Source organism: Somniosus microcephalus, chromosome 10, assembly GCF_052327205.1.
Source record: "Somniosus microcephalus isolate GS21.2 chromosome 10, FLI_Smic_1.0, whole genome shotgun sequence".
Taxonomy (NCBI): domain Eukaryota; kingdom Metazoa; phylum Chordata; class Chondrichthyes; order Squaliformes; family Somniosidae; genus Somniosus; species Somniosus microcephalus.
In genome coordinates, this window is record NC_140996.1 from 197694158 (window position 1) to 197719355 (window position 25198).

The 25198-nt window shown below is 40.5% G+C and overlaps 1 protein-coding gene across 2 annotated transcripts in view; it reads left to right on the forward strand.

The window, feature by feature from the left end:
- The window catches only part of cog6 (component of oligomeric golgi complex 6), a 149153-nt gene extending 128015 nt beyond the window's left edge, over window positions 1-21138 (forward strand). For both annotated transcript variants that reach the window (XM_085999410.1, XM_085999411.1), the window contains 11 exons: window positions 728-856; window positions 938-1029; window positions 3304-3368; window positions 7783-7874; window positions 8844-8961; window positions 10345-10476; window positions 11801-11968; window positions 13586-13693; window positions 13789-13842; window positions 18002-18081; window positions 18510-21138. In XM_085999410.1, coding sequence (XP_085855536.1) covers window positions 728-856; window positions 938-1029; window positions 3304-3368; window positions 7783-7874; window positions 8844-8961; window positions 10345-10476; window positions 11801-11968; window positions 13586-13693; window positions 13789-13842; window positions 18002-18081; window positions 18510-18657 — 1186 coding nt within the window. In that variant the 3' untranslated portion in view covers window positions 18658-21138. The remainder of the gene's footprint in view (window positions 1-727; window positions 857-937; window positions 1030-3303; window positions 3369-7782; window positions 7875-8843; window positions 8962-10344; window positions 10477-11800; window positions 11969-13585; window positions 13694-13788; window positions 13843-18001; window positions 18082-18509) is intronic.
- The last annotated feature ends 4060 nt before the right edge of the window (window positions 21139-25198 follow it).

A 25198-nucleotide genomic window follows, 5' to 3' on the forward strand; every position in this document is an offset into this window, starting at 1 on the left:
TGGCTTGGCTGAGATTGAGAATTCATTGGCCGGGGAGGGTGGGGCGGGGTGGTGGATTTGTAGGTATGAAGCCATATCCTATAGCTGCTTAAAATCAGCAAGTGAGATCCTTTGTAAGGAACTCCAGTGAGGGAACTTAGTGTGATAGGTCACAAGCAGCAGAAAAAGGTGCCTTTATTTCAGAATGTATATTTTCTGATAAACAGCTATTCACAGTCTTTATATAAATCTTTGGCGGAGGAAAGAAAAAGTCTTCTGTGAATTCCAATTATCCTTTCTGGACAGTGCTGCGTGTTTGTATAATCTTAGGGGAACCTGCTCAGAGACTATTTGCTTCTGAACATTGCTGTTCATGCGATTGGTTGGTTTGTTTTCACAGACTGAATGCAAGCTACCATTTAAAATATTTAGATTGCCATTTGTCAAAGATCAAGGGCAGAAAAGTGTTTATTTAAGTAGGTCAGTTGGATAGACACCAGTGTTAGGAAGCAGGTTTTTCCTCTAAGAGGCCCCCCCTCCCCCCAAGCTTATGCACATTTGCTCCACAGATCAAATGGAAGAACGTGTGGCTCTATAGAGAAGTCCGCTAAATGGGATAATTTAGAAAGTTATTTTTTTAGAAAATAAGCTGCCTGTTTAGCAGCGAGTACTTGCTATACAAGTTTATTTCTCCTTTCTACCGTTTTTATATTCCCTTCTCACATTTCACGTGTATTTATTGCCCTAGCTACATACTTGATGAGTTTGGCACAGCAAGGAGGAGCGCAGTGGTTCGTGGTTTTATAGATGCTCTCACCAGAGGTGGGCCCGGTGGAACTCCTCGGCCAATTGAAATGCATTCTCATGATCCTTTAAGGTATGCCATTGGATGCTCAACATTTTACTTGTGGTATTAGTGTTTTCTTAAACCTGACTTGAGTAAACCTTGTGCTTTCAGGTATGTTGGGGACATGTTGGCATGGTTACACCAGGCAGCTGCTTCAGAGAAGGAACATCTTGAAGCTTTGCTGAAGCTCGTAACTATGCAAGGTAATTGTTTAATCCTTTCAATAGGCAGCCTCCTCCTGTGATTACGCAGAAACTTTTTGTATCGTCAGGGTCCTTAAAATTTAGTGGCACCTCGAGGCCAATTTCCATGGCAAGCTGAACAGAATTCTACACAGACATCAGATTTGTTCTTTATAGTGAGGTGTTTGTGATATACAATAAAATATATAATTAATCTCCACAGAAACAGCTGAACAGCAGTTTTCCCATTAAATTAAGTGAACAAAAATTGGAGGGGATTTTTAAAAAAGTATTTCTTGCATACCTGTCAGTATTTGCAGGGAACTGGGGAATACACCAGCCACCTGTTAGCAGGTAAATGACATGGTGCAAAATAGACCTATAGAAGAAGGAGGAAAATACATTTTTAAGATGGAATAAATGCTAGATTTAAAAAAATATATTTATGGTGAAGTTGTGTCTGGGACTCGCTCTGTGTTCAACTCCCACTATGTGTACTTGCTGACTACTTGTGATGCTGACTGTGCCTGCACCGTGCTTGCCAACTGCACTTATGAAACTATTGCAGAATACAGAATGAGATGCAGTCACAGCACCACGAGTATGGAAAAATGAGTAATTAAAGTTCTGTAGCGATTTCCATCATTGTAGAATCACAAAGTGCTAGGGGCCCTGAATATAATGTTAAAAACCGATTCTTCTGAATTTTTCTGTCAATTACTGATAAAATCTTGTTTCAAATTTCTTTTTAAATTACATTTATTTTCAGTATCTTTATTTCAGAGAGTATTGTGCAGGTCTGAATCATTGACCAAACAAGCAAATACAGATTCTAGTTCAGTTAAATTTATGGATCAATAAGGCATGTCGGAATTTAAAGAGGTAATTCAGTCATCCAATGGGAGTTGAATGACCTTTCTCTGGACTTGCTCTGACTGGTGTGCTCTTTTCCAACACTACGCTCAAATTTTTCTCTTCTCCTGAACTGAGTTGATCCAGTTCCCTTTTCAATGCTGCAGCTGACTCAAATCTTACTACACTAGATGGCAGTCTATACATTGGTCATTCTATGTGTAAAGACATTTTTCCTTTAAAGTAGGAGTGACTAAGCTTGGGTAAACTGGCCCATGAAACCCAAATAATCTGTTCTGTTTGTGCTGATATCTCTTAATCATTTTTCCTGTTTGAATTTCATGGGCCTGGAGGATTGTTAAGGGCTGATCTTAGTCTAGTTGTTCCAGTGTTTGATGAATCCTACATCAGAATACCAAAATCTGTCTGCAGCTTGAGATTTTTGCAAGTGAAAAATTGCTTTAAACTTTCTGTGTGGCCTGCAGTGGTACATATCCAAGTACAGGAAACTTTGGTTTATCCGGAGGTTGTATGTCCGGAATACTCGATCTAACAGCAAAAATCAGGAGCCGTTTTCGAAAAGTTTTTTTTAGATTTTGTTCTTTTTTTTTCTCAGTCAGCCACTGCAAGGTCTGTAGCTATAGCAACAGCTTCAGCTACAGACGCTTGCAGCTGCAGCCGACTCTTTAGAAGCTGTTGCTAAGCAACAGTGTTTGTTGTCAGATACGGAGATGAAAACCTCCGTATGCTTCAACATTAACTTTGTATGTCCGGCAGTTTTGATAGATCGGCAACACGCCGGTCCCGCCAGTGCCGGATATCACAAAGTTTCCTGTATCTGATAGTCAGAAAGCTTGGACACATCTGCTTTAAGAAAAGCCAAAGTCCAGCAGCGATAATAGGTACTTTTTGTTCAAAGTACTTCACAATATCTACCCAAAAAGATTATTTCTTAATAAGTTTTAAAATAAATGTCAAATTTCTAAACCCTGCAGGCCACTCCTGTAACAGCACTAATAGGGAAAGTACCTCCTACACTTTGAAGCGATTCTGTTAGTTTTAACCATTGCTGCAACAAATGAGATAATCCGAACACTTCACTTCCATTATTCTCATGATCAATCTCTTGTTTCAATTATTCTCTATATCTCAATTTTAGTTATTAGTAGATTGTACTACCTGATTTTACAGTCAAACGTTGCCCAGTACAGCACTGATTTCTATATTAATACTGAGTTAAATTAGATATCACTATTACAAACTTATAAGGAACTGCAGAGTAGCTCTTTTTTCCAGAGCTTCACCTTACTGAGGTGTGAGCTGTACTCCTGCCAGCAATGGGGTTTCTGCTGAGATCATGGAAGAAGTGTGTTATAATCAAAGGCTTGCTTACAGCTAGGTTAAGCTGTACTTTAAAGTAAGACAGAATGTTTATTATTACAGGTGTGGAAGATAATATTCAGCAGGTGGTGGGACACATCACTGAGGGAGTGTGCAGACCTTTAAAGGTACAGACTGAATTTATTAGACATTTGATCTGATACATTAGAGCTAAGGATGCATTGAAGATTTTATGTAGTCCACCTAAAGTCGCAGACTTCAAATTTGTTAAAAGTATTGGGCTTCTTGCTGGCTTTAAGCTTATCCAGTGAGTAGCTGAGCCATGCAGGTCACGAACATGTCTGGTCTGAGTCTCAGTCTATGGTTGGAGCTGGGGTCACTGCAGTTAGCCTCAGGGTTCCTGGGTTAAGGAGGAAACATTGGTCAAATTCCCTGCTTCTCATCACTAACCGGCTGCCTCTGCTGGAAATGTGTGTGTGTTGAGTGAGAACAGCATTTGGCTGCCTGTGATGCAACTGCATTTGAATAGTGTGCCAAGGCTCACACATGAATAATTGACACTTAGGTGAGGTACCATTCGGTTGTGAGATCATACCCTACTAAAACACCTTCAGGAGGAGAAGGAGGAAACTTGGCAAGAAAAAGATGATGAAAAATTAAATATTTATACTTGTAGTTTTTAATCCACATCTTGTATTTATTTTAAGTGTGTTTTCTTCCATGAACTCAAGTGCTAAAACAAAACTTGAGGATTAGTGGAAAAATATTTAAACATATTGTTATACCAGACACTTACACAAGTTCATGCTCGAAGTTCCTCATCTTAGCCATGTCATCGGATAGGTCTTGGGTAGAAATGAAGTGCTTCCCCACAAAGTGAGGAGGAAATTCAGTCACGCTGCATTGCTTGTTGTCCTAGTTCAAAGTAGAGCAGAAATTAAGACGTCTGGGAGAAAGTGGCCTGGCTGCCCTAGGCCAATGAGGGTATGTCAGAAGACCAATAAAGGGGGGGAAATCTTTTTCAAGAATTGGAAATATGCAAAGGGCTAAATTGTTATTAATGTGGTTTACTTTCCTAATGGACTGACTCTCAATTTTAGATAATTTGTTTTTTTTTTAAATTGGGCTTATGCTGGTCACTAGTAAGCACATTTTTGCAGTTTTTGGTAAGTTTTAAATTAAAAATTACATAAAATGTAATAATTACAGATTTAAATATTAACCTACCAATCATTGAGCAAAACTAACTAGTTTTAGGGAATAGTTTGTACACGTTATGATAGGCTAGGCATTGCTGATCCAATCATTCACAGTATCTTATGTGTAAAGAAAATTTAGAGGAAAACAGTACATAAAAATATAGATCATATAGAACAGTGAATTCTTTGTATCATTGTGTGTAATGCTGCTGAACAGCATTGGGTTTTAAATAGTTGTTACAGACACTGAAGTTTTTAATCACAAGAAAAGGTAGCTTATTCACCTTTAAGTGCTAGCTTTGCAACAGATTCAGTTTTTTGAATGGTTTGTTTAGTTCCCCCTGTCCTTCACCACTACTCATGTCTGTGTTATTCTCAGTTGTGACATTGACGCAATATAGATACTATTAGTGCTATTTCATGACTGGTGGATTTGAGTAAAATTAGTAGGTTTTCATCTCCCTCCCCAAGAAAGGCTAGATTTTTAGAAAACTTAGTAACCTATACTAATGGGAACATAAAACACCCATGGGCGTGTGTGCTGTGAGGAGGATGCCGAGAAACTCCAGTATGATTTGGACAGGTTGGGTGATTGGGCAGATGTATGGCAGATGCAGTATAATGTGGATAAATGCGAGGTTATCCACTTTGGTGGCAAAAACAGGAAGGCAGATTATTATCTGAATGGCAATAGATTGGGAGAAGGGGAAGTGCAACGAGACCTGGGTGTCCTTGTGCACCAGTCGCTGAAGGTAAGCATGCAGGTGCAGCAGGCAGTTAAGAAGGCAAATGGTATGTTGGCCTTCGTAGCGAGAGGATTCGAGTACAGGAACAAGGATGTCTTGCTGCAGTTGTACAGGGCCTTGGTGAGACCACACCTTGAGTATTGTGTGCAGTTTTGGTCGCCTTATCTGAGGAAGGATGTTCTTGCCATGGAGAGAGGGCAGCGAAGATTCACCAGACTGATACCTGGGATGGCAGGAATGACGTATGAGGAGAGATTGGGCCGATTGGGCTTATACTCGCTGGAGTTTAGAAGAATGAGAGGGGATCTCATTGAAACTTATAAAATTCTAACAGGACTAGACAGACTAGATGCAGGAAGGATGTTCCCGATGGCGGGGGAGTCCAGAACCAGGGGTCACAGTCTAAAGATAAGGGGGTAAGCCATATAGGACAGAGATGAGGAGGAATTTCTTCAGCCAGAGAGTGGTGAACCTGTGGAATTCTCTACCACAGAAGGCAGTTGAGGCCAATTCATTAAATATATTCAAGAAGGAGTTAGATATATTTCTTAGGGCTAAAGGGATCAAGGGATATGGGGAGAAGGCAGGGACAGGGTACTGAGTTTGGATGATCAGCCATGATCTCATTGAATGGCGGAGCAGGCTCGAGGGGCCGAATGGCCGACTCCTGCTCCTATCTTCTATGTTTATATAAAGCAATTTGATGGCATAGTACATTGGTGCAAAAACGTACTGTGCTAAGGAGCGATTGACACAAGCTTGCTACACGATTCTGCACACAAGTTCCTGATCTCAGCTGGGCTGCTGGGGAGGCAAAATCAGAGGGCGAGTCCATTTAGCCTTTTTTCCTGTACATCCTAGCTTAATAGCAAAGGAATGAGAGCAGGTAATATGCCCTTTCTCTTAACAAGGGAATGATGCGTAACACAAAGAAGAGAAAAGAAGAACAATGAGGGGAATCACATTAGTGGAACTTGTTTACGATGCAGCAGTGCCAACACGATCAATTCTCAAAGGGAATCTTGATGCAGCGCCAAAAAAGGAATCTTGAGGTACTGCTAAGCGCCTTTTCAGTGCACATAAAGACTCTCACTTAGACATTGTGTTGGGATCCCTTTGAGAATTGTAAGTTGTTGGCAGTGCTAAAAATAGTTGTATTCAGTTTTGTTGCTTTTTCCCCTCCTTTTTAACGCGATGGTTTAAAAGTATTGTTTTACATCTACTGACTGCACATCAGGTTTGCCTTCGTTTTGCTGATCAATTAGAACCCTCAGCATATTTGTGCAAGGCAGTAAATGTGGGAGCTATCTGTCCAAAATTGCAGTGCATCATAGCTGCAACTCCTTAATGAAAATCAAAATATTTTAATTAACTAGAATGAAATGTATTGATTGATTTGAATTAGATCATTTAAAATTAATTTGAATTTGTTGAGAGTAGACACTGCTTTGCATTTTCTTTTTGTCTACTGATTTGTTTTTAAAGATAATCTGACAGGGGCAACAATGTGAATTTTGTAGCAGTCATTCTTTCCTGAAAAAAATTGTACCTCAGTGGCGATGAGGGTTAACTGCTTTAAAACAAATGAAGCTATGGCACTGAATATCTGAGGGATGAGTGGCACAGTAGGTTAGAAGAATGGCCTTTAGCTGAAAGTCTCTTCTCCGGGATGGCTCTAAGAGGCTAATCCTGATCTTGATCTTGGTGGGTGTATGAGCACTAATTTACCACTTACATTCTGAGGCCGCAGGGATGACTACTGTGAAAAGCAGAAAAATCACACCAGTGCAGTGTGGGGTAATTTTTCTCAGTTTAGCTATTAGGCATGAGGCAGTGCCTCTAAACTGTATTATACCCGAGTTCTTGAGCCATGCTTGACAACACTGTCAGCCTGTCCCTATGCTTCAATGCTGTCCCTACCTCGTTCATGACCACCTTTAACCACTCCTTTTCTCTCAAGCCTCCGTTCTTATCCAGTTTCCATCCTATCTCCAACCTTCTTTCATGGCAAAGTCCTAGAACATGTCGTTGCCTACATTCCTATCTTGCCCAGCACTCTTTGTTTAAGATGCTCTAAACTGAGACCACACGGGTGAAAGTCACAAATAATTATAATCATGGTTCTCTGTCTCTCCTATTTCTCTCCACCACCTTCAACACTGTTGCCCATTCCATCCTCCTCCAATGTCTCTTCTCTGCAATCCACTTCTGAGGCACTGCACCATCTTGGCTCTGCACGTACTATCACAATACGGACATTACATTGCCTCCTTCAGCTTCTTTTCATGAGCATAGCTTGTTCCTTGGTAGCATAGTGTAACACTGTAACAGCATTCATTTCCTGGATTTTGTCTCAGTGCTTTGAATTAAATATGTGCATGCTCAGTTAGATATAAGCATTTCAGTTCTGCTATCATTTTATATTGAAACATATAAGATGACAAATTCAGTGAGTCCCGCATATCCCTCTAATGTTTTGCTTATTCATATCTATGCATTTAAGGGAAAAAAGTCATTAACATACAATGTATGGGGATCATTCCATAACCCCTTGATTAGAGTTACTGTTTCATTAAGCTAGCTACAGAAACCTGCTGTATTATTAATTCAGTGTGTTCTGTCTGGTGCTGTTTTAGGTCCGTATTGAACAGGTTATAGTAGCAGAGCCAGGTGCAGTTCTATTATACAAACTCTCCAATCTTCTCAAATTTTATCACCACACTATCAGGTAAGCAAGAAAACAAGACATCTTATTTAGTTACTAATACATCGATATTGTGTTGACACCTTAGGCGCACAAGTTTGTGATTCAAAACCGGTTTTTAAAGCAGTCAAACTGACTGCAAATCTGTGAAATAAGTACAGTAGTCAAAGTGTCTTTTGTTCCCACAAACAGTTTCTGCTGCTATTATGCAGAAAGAAAATGTTTTTTTCCCCTTTTCTCCCCCCCTTTGCCAAACGTGCTGACTCGGGTTAGTCTACAGTGCTCACTCCTACCTTTGGTGTTTGTACATGCACCCTTACAGCTGGGATTGCTGGTTGGCGGTCCCCTGATACCTTAGGCAAGGTATTTTTTTTTTCCTCCATCCATTTTCTCTCCTTGCTTCTCTATTTCTGTCTTCGAGGTGTTAGTTCCTAAATCTGGATGGTGAGTGTCGGCAACTGATTCAACTATCAGGTCATCCTAGCAGAACCTGACCATGTCCTCACCTAATATCCACACATAAACACTGCCAATAGAGATTGGTGGATAGTGATCTGGAGTGGTAACCTGAGTCAGTTTTCCCTGTCCAAGCCTGAGGCACCGAGGCCAATTGTGATGGCCCTAACACCATCCCAGCTAACTCAGCAGCGACATGGATTAAACCTGGGACTTTTCAGGTCTCTATGGCTTACAGACGTAACCTTCTGAGCTATTCGGGCTAACCTAGTTATTCTTTGTGTGAGCCTAGACAATGTGTGCAGGCTATTCAACCATAATGGCATCAGAATGATTGCAGGGAAGTGATCAGGAGTGGCTGAGGTGCCAGTTGTAGGGCTCCTACTGCCACCCTGCCTGAGATGAGTTGTCTCAGCACAGACCAGTAATCTTCCATGTTTGTATGGTACCACATCACGGTGCATTTACCCACTAATTCATTGGTAATAATAGTCAACCAAAACTTGCAATCCTGATTACTTTTTTTCCTTTCAACAGTGGAATTGTAGGAAACTGTGCAGCTACACTACTGACCACGATTGAAGAAATGCATGTCCTAAGCAAGAAAATGTTCTTCAATAGCCTGGGTCTTCATGCCAGTAAATTAATGGATAAGGTGAATTGTAGAAGTAACATCAATCTTTGTGGTAACCTTCAGTAGATCCTCTTCCAGAATAAATCAACTGATGGCAAAAGAAAATAACTAGCTGTGTGCGGCTTTGGAATATGTTCTGTTTCTTGCATTCTTTTTAGTGCTCTTGCCAAAATACACATTTTTGTAAATGGAGCAGCTGGAAGGTTACAAGGGATAGTTTAGACAATGTAGCCCTAATCTTAACTTTACATGTAATATACTCAATCATGATTTTCAAAAAGGTCTGAAATGCTTTTTGGATAATGTCTATTTTTCATTCGTTTTTTTTAAAAACTCTGAAATGAACACATTACAAAGTATTAATGTCACATTCTTGACCACACCTTTCACTAATAGTAATAATGTATAATGTGCCCATAAACTTTTGACCCAGCACGGGCTGCTATCCTTCTTTCTGTATTCTGCAGTTATTCGTATTATCCAGTCATTGGCTCTAACTAATTTGCTAGATCTGTAAAATTGTGATTATAAAGTGTTAACTGAGAAAATAATTTCTTAATTACTGTATGTAAATGCAAACATTCAATGGGATTAGAAGCATCTTTGTTTACTCAAACAAGTAAAGTTTTAAGAGGTTCTAGCACGTACACATGTGAAGGGCAAGAGCAATTGCAATTTCACTCAACAAGATTTGTTTCTTTACCATGCCAAGACCGCCTGCTTCCACCTCTAACATCACCCATCTCCACCCCTGCCTCAGCTCATCTGCTGCTGAAACCCTCATTCATGCCTTTGTTACTTCTAGACCCGACTATTCCAATGCTCTCCTGGCCAGCCACTCACCTTGTAAACTTGAGCTGATCCAAATCTCTGCTGCCCATACCCTGACTCGCACCAATTCCCAGTCCCGATCACCCACCACCCCTGTGCTCGCTGACCTACATTGGCTCCCGGTCCGGCAATGCCTCAATTTTAAAATTCTGGTGCTTGTTTTCGAATCCCTCCATAGCCTTGCCCTCCCTATCTCTGTAACCTCCTACAACCCTCTGAGATCTCTGCACTCCTCCAATTCTGGCCTCTTGCGCATCCCCAATATTCATCGCTCCACCATTAGCAGCCGTGTCTTCAGCTGCCCATGCCCTAAGCTCTGGAATTCTCTCCCTAAACCTCTCCACCTCTCCTCCTTTTAAGACGCTCCTTAAAACCTACCTCTTTGGCCAAGCTTTTGGTCACCTGTCCTAATATTGTCCTTATTCGGCTCGGTGCCAAATTTTGTTTGATAAGGTGCCTGTGAAGCTCCTGGGACATTTTACTATGTTACAGGCGCTATATAAGTGCAAGTTGTTGTTGTTGTTATAGTGACCATTAAGGAAGAAACTAATGCCTCAATTTCAATTCATTCAGGTTGAACTCCCCCCACCTGACCTAGGGCCTACCACTGCCCTGAATCACACTTTGTCCCTCTTACGTGAAGTTCTTTCCTCACACGACTCCTCAGTTGTGCCACTGGATGCACGGCAAGCAGATTTTGTCCAGGTAAATTGAAACTTATTCAAAAATTTAACTCCTTTGGTCATAGGCCCTGAAATTCCACAAGTGTTTCCATTTTTGCGCTTGTTTGTATCCCAGTGATATTTGTGGTCTGGGGAGGTGCTGCACCTGTATTGCCAAGAACTTGGTTTTGAATATGTTGAAGCCCTTTCATCATATTCAGCTCTCTCTATTCTATAAACGTCAAAAACCTACTTTTTGAAGGGATTTTCACCTCTCTAGTGCAGGGATGTCCAAATTATGAATTGTGGCCCAAGCAGCCCAACTAACACTTGTTTTCACTCATTTTTCACTCTTGGTTTGATCTTTGTTGAATTTCATGGAAGTCTTAAAAGGGCTATTCTTAGCCTAATTTGTGAATACAACCTAAATCAGAACACCAAGGTTTGTTAGTATCTGCAGCTTAACAATGTTGAGTGGGTTCGCACTCAAGGAGCTCATGAAGATAACAAGCCTTATCATTTCCACTCTAAATCTCAAGTTCTCATCTCATTGCAAACTGGCTGATGCTGTAGTTTGCAGTATATGCCTTTTATATAAAACATTTTTAATAATCAAGCGTTATATTATCTTTAATTTCAATTTCTTTCTCTCTAGTTCAGCAGTTTTATTTTTACTGCTTATGTCTGCTATTTTCTGATCCTTTAAGACCTCAAAGTTTGTGTTCTATTCTCTGTTTCCAAATTTGAAAGGATGAACTGAATTCAAAGTTGCAAAGTGAAATGTGAAAGCCAGTGAGTTGAAATGCCACTTAGCAGACAGGCAATTTTAAAATCTACTATTTGTTGAATTATTTTAAAAGTTTCCCACGTTTTTTATTTCCCTGGGCCACCAGTAATTTCAAGGGTAAGGCAGGTGACCTGCTCCCAGGTCTCCACCAATGTCTAACTACTTGTTTGACAGTATATGAAAGTGAGTCACAATGATTCTGCTTCTCTCACTTAGTGATTCCTTCCACTTCCATTGGGAAGCAGTCAGTTTCCACTCAGTGCCTCCCACAGCTACTCTGGCTAAGCTTAAAAACTCAAGATGGAAATTACAGTTCGAAAACTGTAATGGAGTGGGTGTTGCCAGCAGTGGGAGATTTAAAAAAAACACAAGTGAATGGTTACAAATAGGTTCAAGAGACATAGGTGCATTCCAAGAGGACCGGGATGGTGATGGTGAGAAGTCGACTCTGAACACTTTGTGAAGGCTTAGAATAGTACTTAATGAACTTTAAGCTTTAACTGTGATGATTTTGTAATAAGAACTCAGGTAGGTTGTTTATCTAAACAAACATGTGAAGTATTTTACTTTCTACCATCAGGTGCTTTCTTGTATAATGGACCCATTATTACAGTTGTGCACTGTATCTGCCAGTAACCTTGACACTGCTGACATGGCAACCTACATGGTAAACTCTCTATACATGATGAAGACAACTTTGGCTCTCTTTGAATTTACTGATAAGCGACTTGAGATGCTTCAGTTTCAGGTACGTCTGTCAGTGCTCACAAGTGAAAAGTATTTGTAATTAGAGGGGATTTTAGTTATGCTGGATTTGTCTTTGCAGGCTAATTCTATATTAAAGTTGCAACCAACAATGTAATAGGCCTGCAGAACATCACATCCAAAGCTTCAGGCATCAACTATTCTTTCTTTCTTTGGTGCATATTGATTGCCATTTCAAGCATTTTCTGCTTTTATTTCAGATTTCCATGATTCATATTTTTTTCATCTAAATGCCAGAAGGCCCTACACAGTTCCACTGGTGACTTCTTCGAGACTGTTTTTCCCCACTGATCATCACTTCCTGCTTTCTGTTCACTTTTCAGTTGAGTTAGCCACTTCACCAAAGATTACACATGATTTACCTTCTTTAAAAATCTCTGATGTGCAACTTTTTCCAAGTACCTTCTGGAAATCATATAAAAGTTTCAGATTTTTGAAACCTGTCTTACTGCTTCCAAAACCATGCTGGGTTCCTCATGACCTCTAAACTAACACTGGGGTCGATTTTGACTGGACACACAGCTGGTCGATCTCCCGTTCAGTGTCGAAGAGGCACCCGTGACTTTTGAGGCCTCGGCCTCATTTAAATTTGGCAGGCGAGCTGTGGGGGCACCAGACAGGCCTCAGCATTGGGCCGGGGCAGCCTTCAGGAAGGTAATTTGGAGGGGGGGGGCGGATTGTGAAGGGTGAGGGTCCCAGCGTGGCCAAGATTATTTTTGTGGGCCCCTTTCCTCTCCCTCCTCTCTGCTCATGTGTGTATTTACAGAGAAAATTACTGTGCTTATTTTAGTTATCCTCAACTGACTAGTTTTGTATTGTTAACAATTTACTCATTCAGCTGCACCCCTGGTCTCAGCTGTACCTTTATTCTGCATAGGGATGTACATTTCCACATATCTTAATTATTTGCAATTTTATTTTCTTTGATTTTTTTTACCTGATCTTCATTAGTATCCTTCTCATAATCCCAAGGTTTGTTCTTCCAAAGCATTGCAGCTCTATTATTTTTGCCTTGCCCTAATTAAGCCCAAATGTTTGAGCACTTCTAGTTAACTAATCAGTTTCGGTAGCCAGCCAGAAATAGCATCCACACATTTTCTCTTTTACGCATTGTGTTAAAGAAGAAGGAAAGCCTAGAATTGTACTTGCCCCAAGAGTATTATTATAAATACATGGGTAGATAGCTCCTAATTGGTAGGCACTTATTTTAATTACTTTCTTCTCAAATGGAGACCCAGTGTGTTGGGTCTGTACTCTCACCTGACTCATCCTGATGATTTACGTTACAAATGCAGCCTCTGAGCATCCTGGAGTGGTAGGTTAGCACAAAAGTCGCCTGGTAATTGCTGTGAACACGAGTGGTACTAGCTTTTTTCATAGTTCAGCTCCAAGATATTCGCTGGGCTGTTGAATGGAGCTGTTTGGGGGCATGCATGGACTGATCCCATAACTTGGTTAGGAAAGTATTTAACTGATATGATCATGGAATGCAAGTTGGATCATGTCTTAACAATCTATAAACTCTATTCGTAATACTATGTGGAAGAGATTCAGGTTCTTGTAAGCTCATTTTTAACATGTTCTTCATTTCTTTCTGCAGATTGAAGCCCACTTAGATACTTTAATAAATGAACAGGCCTCATTTGTATTAACCAGGGCAGGATTAAGTTACATTTACAACAGTGTACAACAACACAAACCAGAGCAGGTAAATACTTGTGTACGTAGTTGACCAGTCGGATTCATGCCAGGAATAGCCGCGCACGTCACATTTCTAAACCCTCTTTTTGTTCTATGTGTTAGGGTCCTTTATCCAATCTTCCTAACATGGATGGAGGGTCACTGAAAGCTGCCATGGTAAGTGTGAAATTAAAAAAATCATTTGTAAATATTGATGAACAATAAAATAGAGCAAAATTCTACAACGTATATTCATCTCAGAGCTATATTTACATCATATTTTGCAAGGCAACTATATTTTGTCCCAATTCAGGTACTTCTATCCATTTTGATCCTCCGTTGGCTGAAGTACACCTCTTGTGTTGTGCAGTTAAAGCAATTTTATTCCCTTGAAGATTGCTCGCTAAGGATTGGCGTACTACATAACATTCCACACTTTGATAAAGTATTGTTGACACATCTAATAAGAATATCGCATAAGAACGCATGGAACAAGAAAAGACTGTTCAGCTCATCGAGCCTTTTCCTTCAACAAACAATGTACAATCTACACCTTCATGATTCTTCCCTCTATCGCCACCCCCCCCCACTTTAACTTTCCATGCAAAGGTTCTGCAGAACTTCCCTCAACTCCCAAAGGTAAATAAGTGAAACTCCAGAATATTCAACCACAATTCAATCCTAATCATGTTGCCCTTCACAGTCACCCTCCCTTCACCTTTTCTCCAGCAACACAGCACAGCAACACTATTTTTGTGGAAATGTTATAAAATATATTCGTTTGCATGATCCTGGATGGCAGGAAACAACCATAGCATTTATACTTTATTACACAAGGCTGCTACTCTGATTCCTTGTTGAAATTTCAGAACATTGCAAAAGTCCATTTAATTTAGGTTATGTTTCAAGTCACCAAGTAGAATAGGTAAAACAATACCTCAAAGTAAATACTATTGATCATTTATTTCTCAGTTTGGGATTTTAATAGTTTGCTTATATTCTTTTATACATTATAAGTACAAGTTTATTGAAGCCATTTTTTTAAGTATTGATACAATTGCAGCCCTACACTTTTTTTAATGATAAACATTTTAATGGAATTTTCAGAATAGATTATTACGCTGCAGGTAAAACAGCCTGAAATAAATAAAGAACTTGCCTTTATATAACACCTTTCACACCTCCATGCCAAAATGCTTTACAGCCAATTAAGTACAATGAAGTATAATCACTGTTGTAATGTAGAGAAACGCGGCAGCCAATATGCGTACAGCAAGGTCCCACAAACAGCAATGGGATAATCTGCAGATAATCTGCTTTAGTGATGTTGGTTGGGGGGTAACTATTGGCCAGAACTACCCTGCTCTTTGAATAATGCCATGGGATCTTTTATGTCCACCTGAGCGATTTAATGTCTCATCTGAAAGAAGGCACCTCCAACAGTGTAGCACTCCCTCAGTACTGCACTGAAGTGTCAGCCTAAATTAGGTGTTTGGTGTGGGCTTTTCAGCCCCGTCCTTCTGACTAAGAGGCAAGAGTGCTACCACTGAGCCAAGGCTGAAGTTCTAGTGGGTCCAAAGGTTCAGTGCAGGAACATCAGAGAAACAATGTGAAACATACTGAATAAAGAGCACGTCACACATTTTTTCATCAACAGCTATATTAACTGTACATGCACTGTGCTTAGTTTTGAATACTTTCAGACAGATGTGGATTACAGAGAATAAACTGGGAACACCTGTCTTATAATATGCAAGGATGTGTTCCAGAGCAGTGGTGACTGTGCAATGGTTTAACTTGCCAGTTGGTAAGTGAGGTACTTGGAAGTCTCATTGTGTGATAACTATGTAAGAACACATCTCCAAATGTATTCCGAAATGGCCAGCTTTCTTTTCACTTGATAAGTTACTATGTGATGTGGCAACAGAAGCAGATGCATCTTTGACTTCCAATGCACAATTCTTTTCCACCCCAAAATGAAGCTTTTTTGTAATTTCCTGAAAGTGGTTCAGCTATAAAGCAGTCCCTGCCTCCCCAAAAAATACAGGAAAGCTGATAAAAAGGAACTAAATGCAAAGGAATACTCCTGTGAGCCAGGTCACTGTATCTGTGTCATGACTAAAATGTGTTTCCTTTGTGTTTTATAATGGCAACAAATTTTGCCGTAACACATACCATTCCCGATCGCTCCCACTCTGATGTACTGCAAAAAAGCAGTGTTAATGGATCACTTTCTGTGGAGAACACAATTTTAATATTTTTAAAGTGGAATATTGGCACTTAATATGTCCAAAATATGTTTTTTTTCTCACTTCTATCAAAAATCTAACCTGACCTCATTGAGTGTACAAAAAGCACTTGTCTAGTCATTGTGGAGAGGAAATGGCTTCAGCAACTGTGTTGTGCCATATGAGGCCATTTCCTTCCTGACGTCTCTGCTGGAATTCCAGCACGTCAACATGAAAACACTGAGGGGAAATCTGAGTTAAATAAGGTCATTAATATTTTTTACATGTTTATATAATGGCGTTACATTTTTATATGAGTAGCCTTTGAATGGGTTACGCTGTCTCTGTAATCTAATACCAAGGCATTTTCTGATGAGGATTTGACGTATTTAACATTAGTCAACAGGGGCTTTTTGGACTAGGTGACAGAGGTTTCGGACACTCTCATTACATTTTTGAGACCTGTGTTTGAACCCAGAGCAAGTCTGGTAATTGACGGAACCACTGAAATAATGATGCCAAGGACAACATAAGGTTGTACAATCCCTGCATGAACCACCCCAAGTCTCGTTCCCAACTCAACTCTGGCACATTTCTATTTACTTGCTCTTCCACTACTGAAAAGTAATAAAGGTCAGAGTTGGAGTCTTTTTCAGCATTGACGCCACCTTATTTATTTCGTCTTAAATTGTATTTGTCACAATTTAAGTTGAGAATTGCCCAATGCTTCATTGACTAATACTTCCCCTTAGTGCTTAAATACTTAATGTATATGGTTTTAAAATCCAACAACGTATGTGTTATAAATTTGCAAATACCAGAAGCCCAGCTCATTCCAAAACCACGGCCAAGGGATTTTTGAAAAGGACATCTACCTATATACAACATTTGACGCTGACCTTGAAAGCATATGCTCATTACCCAAGTCTAATTTCGCCTTTACCTCCAGAATGTACTGAAAAGCAAACAGCACTAAGGTAAATCCGTACAAAGGTTCGAATTCTATTAGCATCATAGAACCACATCTCTGCTGCATGACTCTAAACAAGATTGCCAGAAAGAAAATAAATGGCATGTAAGCAATTTGTAATCATTTGATAAAATAGAAGACAACAAACGAGGAGTCACATTGAAAAAAATATTTCAAGTACTTAATTTCTTCTTGATTGAGCTAATAAAATTAGAAAAACTCAAGATAAAAGTGAGCCCTGTTATCTTCAATTAAATGTCAAAAATATGCTAATAAACCCTCCAGAATCACTGATTAATTTGAACAACAAGCAGTGAGTTGGTGATTGCAGCAACCAAAAGATAATGGGCCGTAGGCTCATTATCAGGGGGGTATGGCTGGGAGACTTGTGGGAGAATTTGTGAGCCTTCCAGAGATTTGGAGGACTTAGAAACTGTTGAAAAAATTGTCAGGAATGTCCCAACTGTCTCACCAACTAGTTGCACTGAGGAGACTGTTGGATTAAAGTCATCTATCTCTCTCTGCTGGCTTTAAAGTCCCGAGTGAAATAATTTTGAACATTCTCGACCCCACAGCAGAATACTCGCCACAATTTCCGACTATCCGAATCTCAAACAGAGGCCGTAACAATAGCTACTGTAGGAAATTACAGTATTGACACTGGTGCAGTAAAAGGCTACTCTTCTGAGTTTGTGGTTAGGCTACAGTTAGGACAATGTAGAGAAGCTTTACACTACATCTAGGATGTGGGCTGTACCTGAGCTGGAGAAGTCTGATATTGGCATTGAATGGCTTAAACTGGAAAAGTGTTAATTTCCTACTACTGATATCCCTCACTCTGGTTCATAGAATGATCCAGCACAGAAGGAGGCCATTCAGCCCATCGTGCTTGTGCCGACACAACAAAATTACCAACACACAAAATGCTCATGGATTTATTTTTCTCACAGGCTACTTCTAATGTATTGAAATCAGTACTGATGTGAATAATTTAATTTCCACCAATCTAGCTAAATTAAGAAACATCAACCCTTTCCTTCAGTTATTGTAAAACTTCTGTAGTTTAACGTTGTAAAAATCATTAGTGCGAACTTTTGAATACCTGTGTCTAATTGAATTGGATGTATGTGTTTTGTAGGTCCAGTTTGATCGCTATCTGTCCTCGCCAGATAGTCTATTAATGCCACAACTGAATTTCATTTTGAGTGGAACACTAAAGTGAGTATAAGAGTAAGATTCACAGCAACACTTTAAAAATGCATTATTACTCCTGCTGATGATTTTAAACCTCTTTGTGGAGAATGCAAATATTTAACCCAAGTGGAAAAACAGATTCCATATACTGTTATAATATAGATAAGGCTAAAAAAATCAATGCTGCAAATCTGACATAAAAACAGAACATGCTGGAAATGCACAGCAGGTTAACCAGAATCTGAAAGAGAAAAACAGGGAAAAGTTTTGGGTGGGGCTCGGAACATTCAGATGCTGCCTGTGACCTATACTTTGTCTAGTTTAGTAAAACCAACCCTCCAAAAACAAAGCTATTAGAATGCTACATTTCTGCTGGCACAGTTGTACATGAACTCTGTTTGTACTCAATTGTGAGATTTCCATTTTTTGACCATTTCTGTTTGTATTTGCAGGGAGAAGATTTTCAAGCGATCCACAGAGCTGGTGTGTGGTGCCTACAGCAACATCTACACTGCAGTTATGAACCCAACCAATGAGTACAAGGAACCAGCAACAATCCTGCAAAGATCTCCACAGCAAGTGCAGACATTGCTATCCTAACTAATTCTAACAGGACTAGTTCTTGCCAATCGCTGTACATCATGTGTTTTGTTCTCCCTATTTATCAAAATTTGTGGTGGATTTTTTAAAATCTTGTTTCCTTTATGTATTTACAGTACAATCTTTTTCACTTGATTCTGTTTAGCTTGCATCAGTGTCGTAGAACCATTTTACTATCACCGGGGAGGGATTTAATCTTGATCTGATTTTCAGAAATAAATCATGTATTTGGAGGGGAAGACTGTTCTGATTACACTGCAGCTGGTGCACTTTATATCTAAAAAGTGCTTTGCACCATTTTCCTACCGTAAGGCAGGTACTGAATGGAAACTCACATGGCTGCAAATCAAGTTTAATATCATCAGTCCTAAACTAGAAAATGTATAGTCAGCACATGCTATTTTATTCAGTTTTAGGTGAGTAGGGGTGTTAAACTGTACAGCTACAAACCTCAATACAATGCAAGATGAGACCTCATTGAGTAAAAAGGGAAGGGGGAACTATTTGCAAATTCATTTAACTATATAGAATGAACACGGTAAACCAAAAGGAATCAGAAAAAAGGTTATATTTTCCACCAGAAGAAAAGAGTCACCCTCTATACACAAGTGTCTTGGCCAGTTTGTAGTTAATATGCACCTAACAAACTCCCTGTTTAAAAGTGATTTGAATTTTTTTTAAAGACTGTGATGTAGAAAGGAGGACAGAAAGTTTAATCTTAAATAAAAGTTGGCTCAATATTCTTGTTCAAAAAGGTTATCTTAAGCAGGATTTGAAATTACAGAATTATTTTGTATATAATGAATTACATTGCACTAAGTCGTCGTCGTACGTGTCTTCACACTGTTCCCTTTTTGGGAACTGTATGAAGTGGTGGAAGGATTTCTGGCCGCGATTAACGCTCCTTCCGTGACCGTAACCATCTTCGTACCAGCCATTAGGGTGGTTAGTCCTATGGCGGGAGGGTTTTACGGGCTCCCACAACCCATACGAGGGGGGGGGCCACCCACACCCACGGACGCAAGTATCCCGCTGGATGTCAACCCAGAATTTAGAGCCGGAGCTCCGACTCCACTTGCCGGGACTGTCTGGAGCGGGGTTCGAAACCCTACGCCTTCTGGCCTAGCGGCGGGGATGCTACCGCTACGCCAAAGGCCCACTCCTATTGCATTAAGTGATGCTATAGTATATGGAGAAATTGACACTGCACAAAATGTGGCCTTAAATTAAAATTTGTGTTAAACCAAGAAATTCGGTATTTACCCTATCGAGTTTGCCCACAATGTCAAGCAGTTGTTTAAAGGTCAGAATAACATTCCATGTTGTGATAATATTACAGAATTATTTCAGCAAGAACTACATGCACAGTTTGAATGTCATAATTTGTGACTTCATTTCTAATTTTTGGACTTTTCCTAATGGGTGAAGAAAAAGAGGTGGGGGGGGTGGGGGGCTGGTATAGGCAAGCAATGGGAAAACCATGTTGTGGGCTTAGCAATCAGCTGATGTGTCCAGAAAAATGCCAGTTGTACTCTAGACAGCATTTAATATTGTTGCTGCAACATTGCTTCTTTAGAGGTGGTAATCAAAACCAAGGGGGAGAAATTCAGTGTTGCCCCATTTGGGGCGCTAACCTTTGAAAGCCGGGAAATTTAGCGCCAGGTGCTAATGAGTCCCAGCTTTTGCAAAATTGAGTGTTTACGCTCCACTTCCTTCCTGCAGCGTTAAGGGACGCAGGCGGGGCAGTAGTGGTGCAGCGCTGTACAATGTCCCATACAGCGCTGCTGCGATATGAGGCTCCTTCCCTCCCTTAAAGGGAAGGGCCATTGCTGCAGGCTCTGCATTGGGAACATTTAGCTGGTCCCCGACGGCAGCCGCGATCCTGCCCGATCAGTTCAATGCACTCCAGCAGAGTGCCGGGCTGATCGATCGCATCCCAGGAGGAATCGGAAAAAAATTAATTGCAATGTCCTGCCTGCACCAACATCCCCTTTTATATGCGCCTCCGAAGCTCCCGGCCTCCTGAACAATGCCTCCTGCAGCTGTCGCTGTTGTTGCCCGGCGATGCTGCAGGGGGCGGAACCGAAGTTCGGGACCGGGGCAATGCGCACGGCAATAACGCCACGATCTCCAGGCGCAGGAGATCATAGTGCTAGTGGTTACCACCGCCGCCACAAATTTCCACGTCAGTTTCGCGGGCATCGGTACTATCGCTGCACCCAGTCGCAAAGCCCAGTTAGCCTTAGCCCCCCCCGGAGGTGCTAACGGAAGCCGCTTAGGTACCGAATTTCTCCCCCCAACTCTTCAAATGGGTTTTCAAGTCTTCCAAAAGCAGCTGTCAAAGGTAGCGGTGCTGCCGGTAGCGGTGTTGGAGGGTAAATGTCCCTTTTTTATTTTCTCATCCACCCAGTACGTACAGTACTATTGTCAAAAATTGTATGAGAACTTTTTTGTAAAAAATAATAAATTTGAAATAATGTCTGATGCTATCTATAATAATGTCTTTATTGACCTGAGATTTTTTCACGGGTAACTTGACACTTTCTAATTGTGTAATTTTACATTTTTTTTACTTTTGAATTTCCGTTGCTGCATTTTCATCTCTATCACCTAGAAGGATGGGGCAGTCTAAGCAGCCAACTTCTGTACAGCTACGTCAATGTAGTTCCATGACCAGCTAATGGATTGTACACTTCTAGGATCCAATTTTAGTCCACACACACACAAGCCTTAATTTATATGTTAGCCAATGGAAAAAGCCAATTTAAATCAGCTGCATAAGGATTCTGCAATACAGGATCTGGTCCTGCTGGTCATTTCTGACCTCCAACATAAAGCAATTAATACCAAAAAGTGTGTCTAGTGTCGCAGGTCATTTTTGTTTGGTCAGCCTGGGGTCTTATGGATGTAGAAACCTATCCTCATGGTTAAGTCTCCAAACCAAGCTACTTGGAAATCGATGCCTGTAAAGTTTCTGTTTGCCCAATATGGAGTGCACACACACTCCCCGTAAAAAGAAATGGAAAGACTTGCATTTATATAGTGCCTTTCTCGACCTCAGGACGCCCCAAAGTGCTTTACAGCCAATGAAGTACTTTTGAAGTGTAGTCACTGTTGTAATGTAGGATGGACACATCTCACTTAGCTTAGGTGCAGATCTCGAAGTGTATGCAAGGCTGCAGCTTGAGGTTAATCAGCTAACACTGCGCAGCTGATCAGCACAGAGCCACTGGTAAGCTTCCTGTTGCTGGTCCAGCAAGGACCACCTTACCCATAGGGGTGTTGGCTTGGAGGGTTATTTGGAGCCAAATGGGAAGAATCCTAGCCCCAAATGACAATTCTACCCTTTCAGGATCCATTAGTGAGCCAGGCTGGCTGGTCAATTACTTATAATGCCCTGGAATACTGCAAACCAGGTCATGTATCCGATTACCATATCTACTGTGGAGGGTTAACGGTTTTAAGTTTCTATTGTCAAACATGTCAACTTGGATTTACCTAGACCCCAAAGAAACCCGGCTTAACTCTTCTCTCCAAGGAGAATAGTCACTAGTTGTCAAACAACATGAGTATGGATTTTAGCCTTTTCTTGGTGGACAGCATAGACCAAAGGCTTTTCATGAGTGGCATGATGAGCAGCACAACTCACCCTATAGATGTATGAGTGTGTTGCTACCATCTGATTACAGCATGAACATACATCATATAACATTGAGCGATGGTTGCATCAGTTGAAGGTGTTGAGTTTCAACAGCAGCTACTTGCCTTATTGCAACCTAATCATGATAGGACCAGCAGCTGATATTCCAAGTCTGAGAATTTCTACATCAGCTATACAACGGGCATCTCCTTTAAGTATGGTTGAATGACCTACATAGGGCAGCTTGCATCTTGTAATCCATCTCAATGTTCTACATATCAAAATCCAATGCTGCATACTTGGTTTATTCATCATCAGCTGCTTAATTGAGATCTTCATTTGAGGGGCTTTAACTAAGAGGTGTGTCTATGATGAGGCTAGCTCCCCTCGACTTCATCAAGGGTACATGATGACAGGTCAGTTTAAGTAGGAGTCCTTCCTCCCTGCAGCTGTTTCCCCTTTTTGCCACAAATCCACCTCAAAGCTTTCTCTGGAATATTACATATTGTGTGGAGAAAGTCCTTCCAATGAATGCTCAAGAATTCCAAACTATGCAGGTGAACTGTTCAACACGTATCCCATTGACTGCACAAGCTTAATCTGTATTAGGATTTTCCTGCCACTAAAGAAAGACCAAAGCACCCTTTGCTCCTTCTCAGCACAATCTTGGAGGGCTGCCCAGACTGAAGTTGGCAATCATTAGGTCCCCCAGGTACCAAAATGAATCCACGATTTGGACTGTTGCCTTTGTGTTTTCCAATCAATATCTTCAGTGTACCTTTTGTAAGTGTCAGCCTTGGCTCAGTGGTAGCACTCTTGCCTTTGAGTCAGAAGGTCATGGGTTCAAGTCTTGCTTCAGGACCTGAGCACATAAATCCATGTTGACATTTCATTTTAGTGAGTGCTGCACTATCGGGTACCGTTTTTCAGATGAGACATTAAACCGAGGTCCTGTCTGCCCTCTTGTAAAGGAACGTAAAGGATCCCATGCACTATTTGAAGAAGAGTATGGAGTTTGCCCGATCACCTGGCCAACATTTATCCTTTAATCAACATCATTAAACCATTATCTGATTATTTATGTCATTGCTGCTTGTGGGATCTGGCTGCCGTGTTTCCCTACATTACAACAGTGACTACACTTCAAATGTACAATATTGGCTGTAAAGTGCTTTAGGGCATCCTGAGGAAAGGCACTATATAAATGCAAGTTCTTTCTTTAAGCTTGCGGCTACCAGCACCATATCCCATCAATTACTCCATTGTTAAAAGTGGTGAGTAGAGTACACTAGATCCCCGGGTGATTCTATCAGCAACCCAACATCAGCTGCTAAAAGGAGTGCTGCAATATTTTGAGATTAGACACTGAGATGCCATTGCATATGGTGTCATTCATCACATCATTGATCAAGACAGTGAATACAAGAGGCAACAGTGGACAGATTGGTCCAATCTTCTCCAGAGAAACTTCTTTATTCAGAGAATGGTGAGAATGTGGAACTTGCTACCACATGGAATGGTTGAGGTGAAGCTAGATAACTACATGAGGGAGAAAGAAATAGACGTATATGTTAATAGGGTGAGAAAGTAAATAGAGTAGGAGGAGGCTCGTGTGGAGCATAAACATAGGCTGGTTGGGCCAGATGGCCTGTTTCTGTGCTGTAAATTCTATGTAAAATAGATTCAGTCTCTTGTCTACCCTAACACAGAACTTAGAGCAGCAGTACACACCCAGATTTGGTCTTGTACTCTAATAACTTCCAGCTTCATTGAGGCACTAGGTTAACTGTCTTGAAACAATCGATGAAAGCAATGTAAGTGATATTCCCTTGTTCTTCAAATCTCAAAGATCTCAAGTAAGAACTGGAGAAACTCACCCACTGGAGATAGTTAAATTTAAATATTTAATTTGTAGCAGGAATTGAAGCTAGCAGCCCTTTGCTTGTGAATATTGTAGCTACTAAACATATTCATATTACGGTGCTTTACCTATTAGGCATTTGAAAGGAGCTGTTGTTGGTTGTGTTAATGATAACCATAATGCTGCAGCCAAATATCTACCAAACTCTTTGATAATGATTGTGTTTATGTGAACTAATTGCAATCGTTCGTAGCACTGAATGTAATAATTTCAGAAGGAGAAAGCATTTCTGAAATGATACTCTTATTATTCCAGACCTAATCATTTCACATGAACTCAGGGTGGAGTAATTGCTGTTCTCAGAATTTGGTACCAGAAACCTGGTCATGTGACAATTTTCTTCTCCGCTTCCAACTTATTTCATAAAGCTACCATTGTACCAGCAAAAGTAAAGGGGAAATACGGGCCCATTAAAGACAGGTGCAGATGAGACTGTAATCGACAATAAGGAAATAGCTGACTTGTTAGACAAGTACTTAGCATCCATTTTCAGTGGAGAAAGAGGGCAAAATATCAGTGGTATAAGGGAACCTAAAAATAAGTCATGGGGAAGAACTTAGTGAATTTAATTTAAGTAAAAATATGGTAATGGCAAAAATAATGGGAGTTAAGATCGATAAATTTCCAGGACCTGATGGTTTTCATCCCAGAGCATTAAAAGAAATAGGTGAGGAAATTGCAGGTGCATTCATCATAATTTTCCAAAGCGCTCCAGATTTGAAAATTGTGCCTTTGGATTGGAAAATTGCAAATATCACTCCATTATTTAAGAAGGGTGGGAGGGTTAGGGGGATAGGGAAGTGTCTATGGATGTTGTCTATATGGACTTCCAGAAGGCATTTGAGAAGGTTCCACACAAGAGATTATTAGCAAAAATGAGTGCACGGAATTGGAGGTAACCCTGTAACATGAGTTGTAATTGGTTGGGAGGGAAGAGATAGAAAGTAGAGATAAAAGGAGCATTCTCTGATTGACGGGAT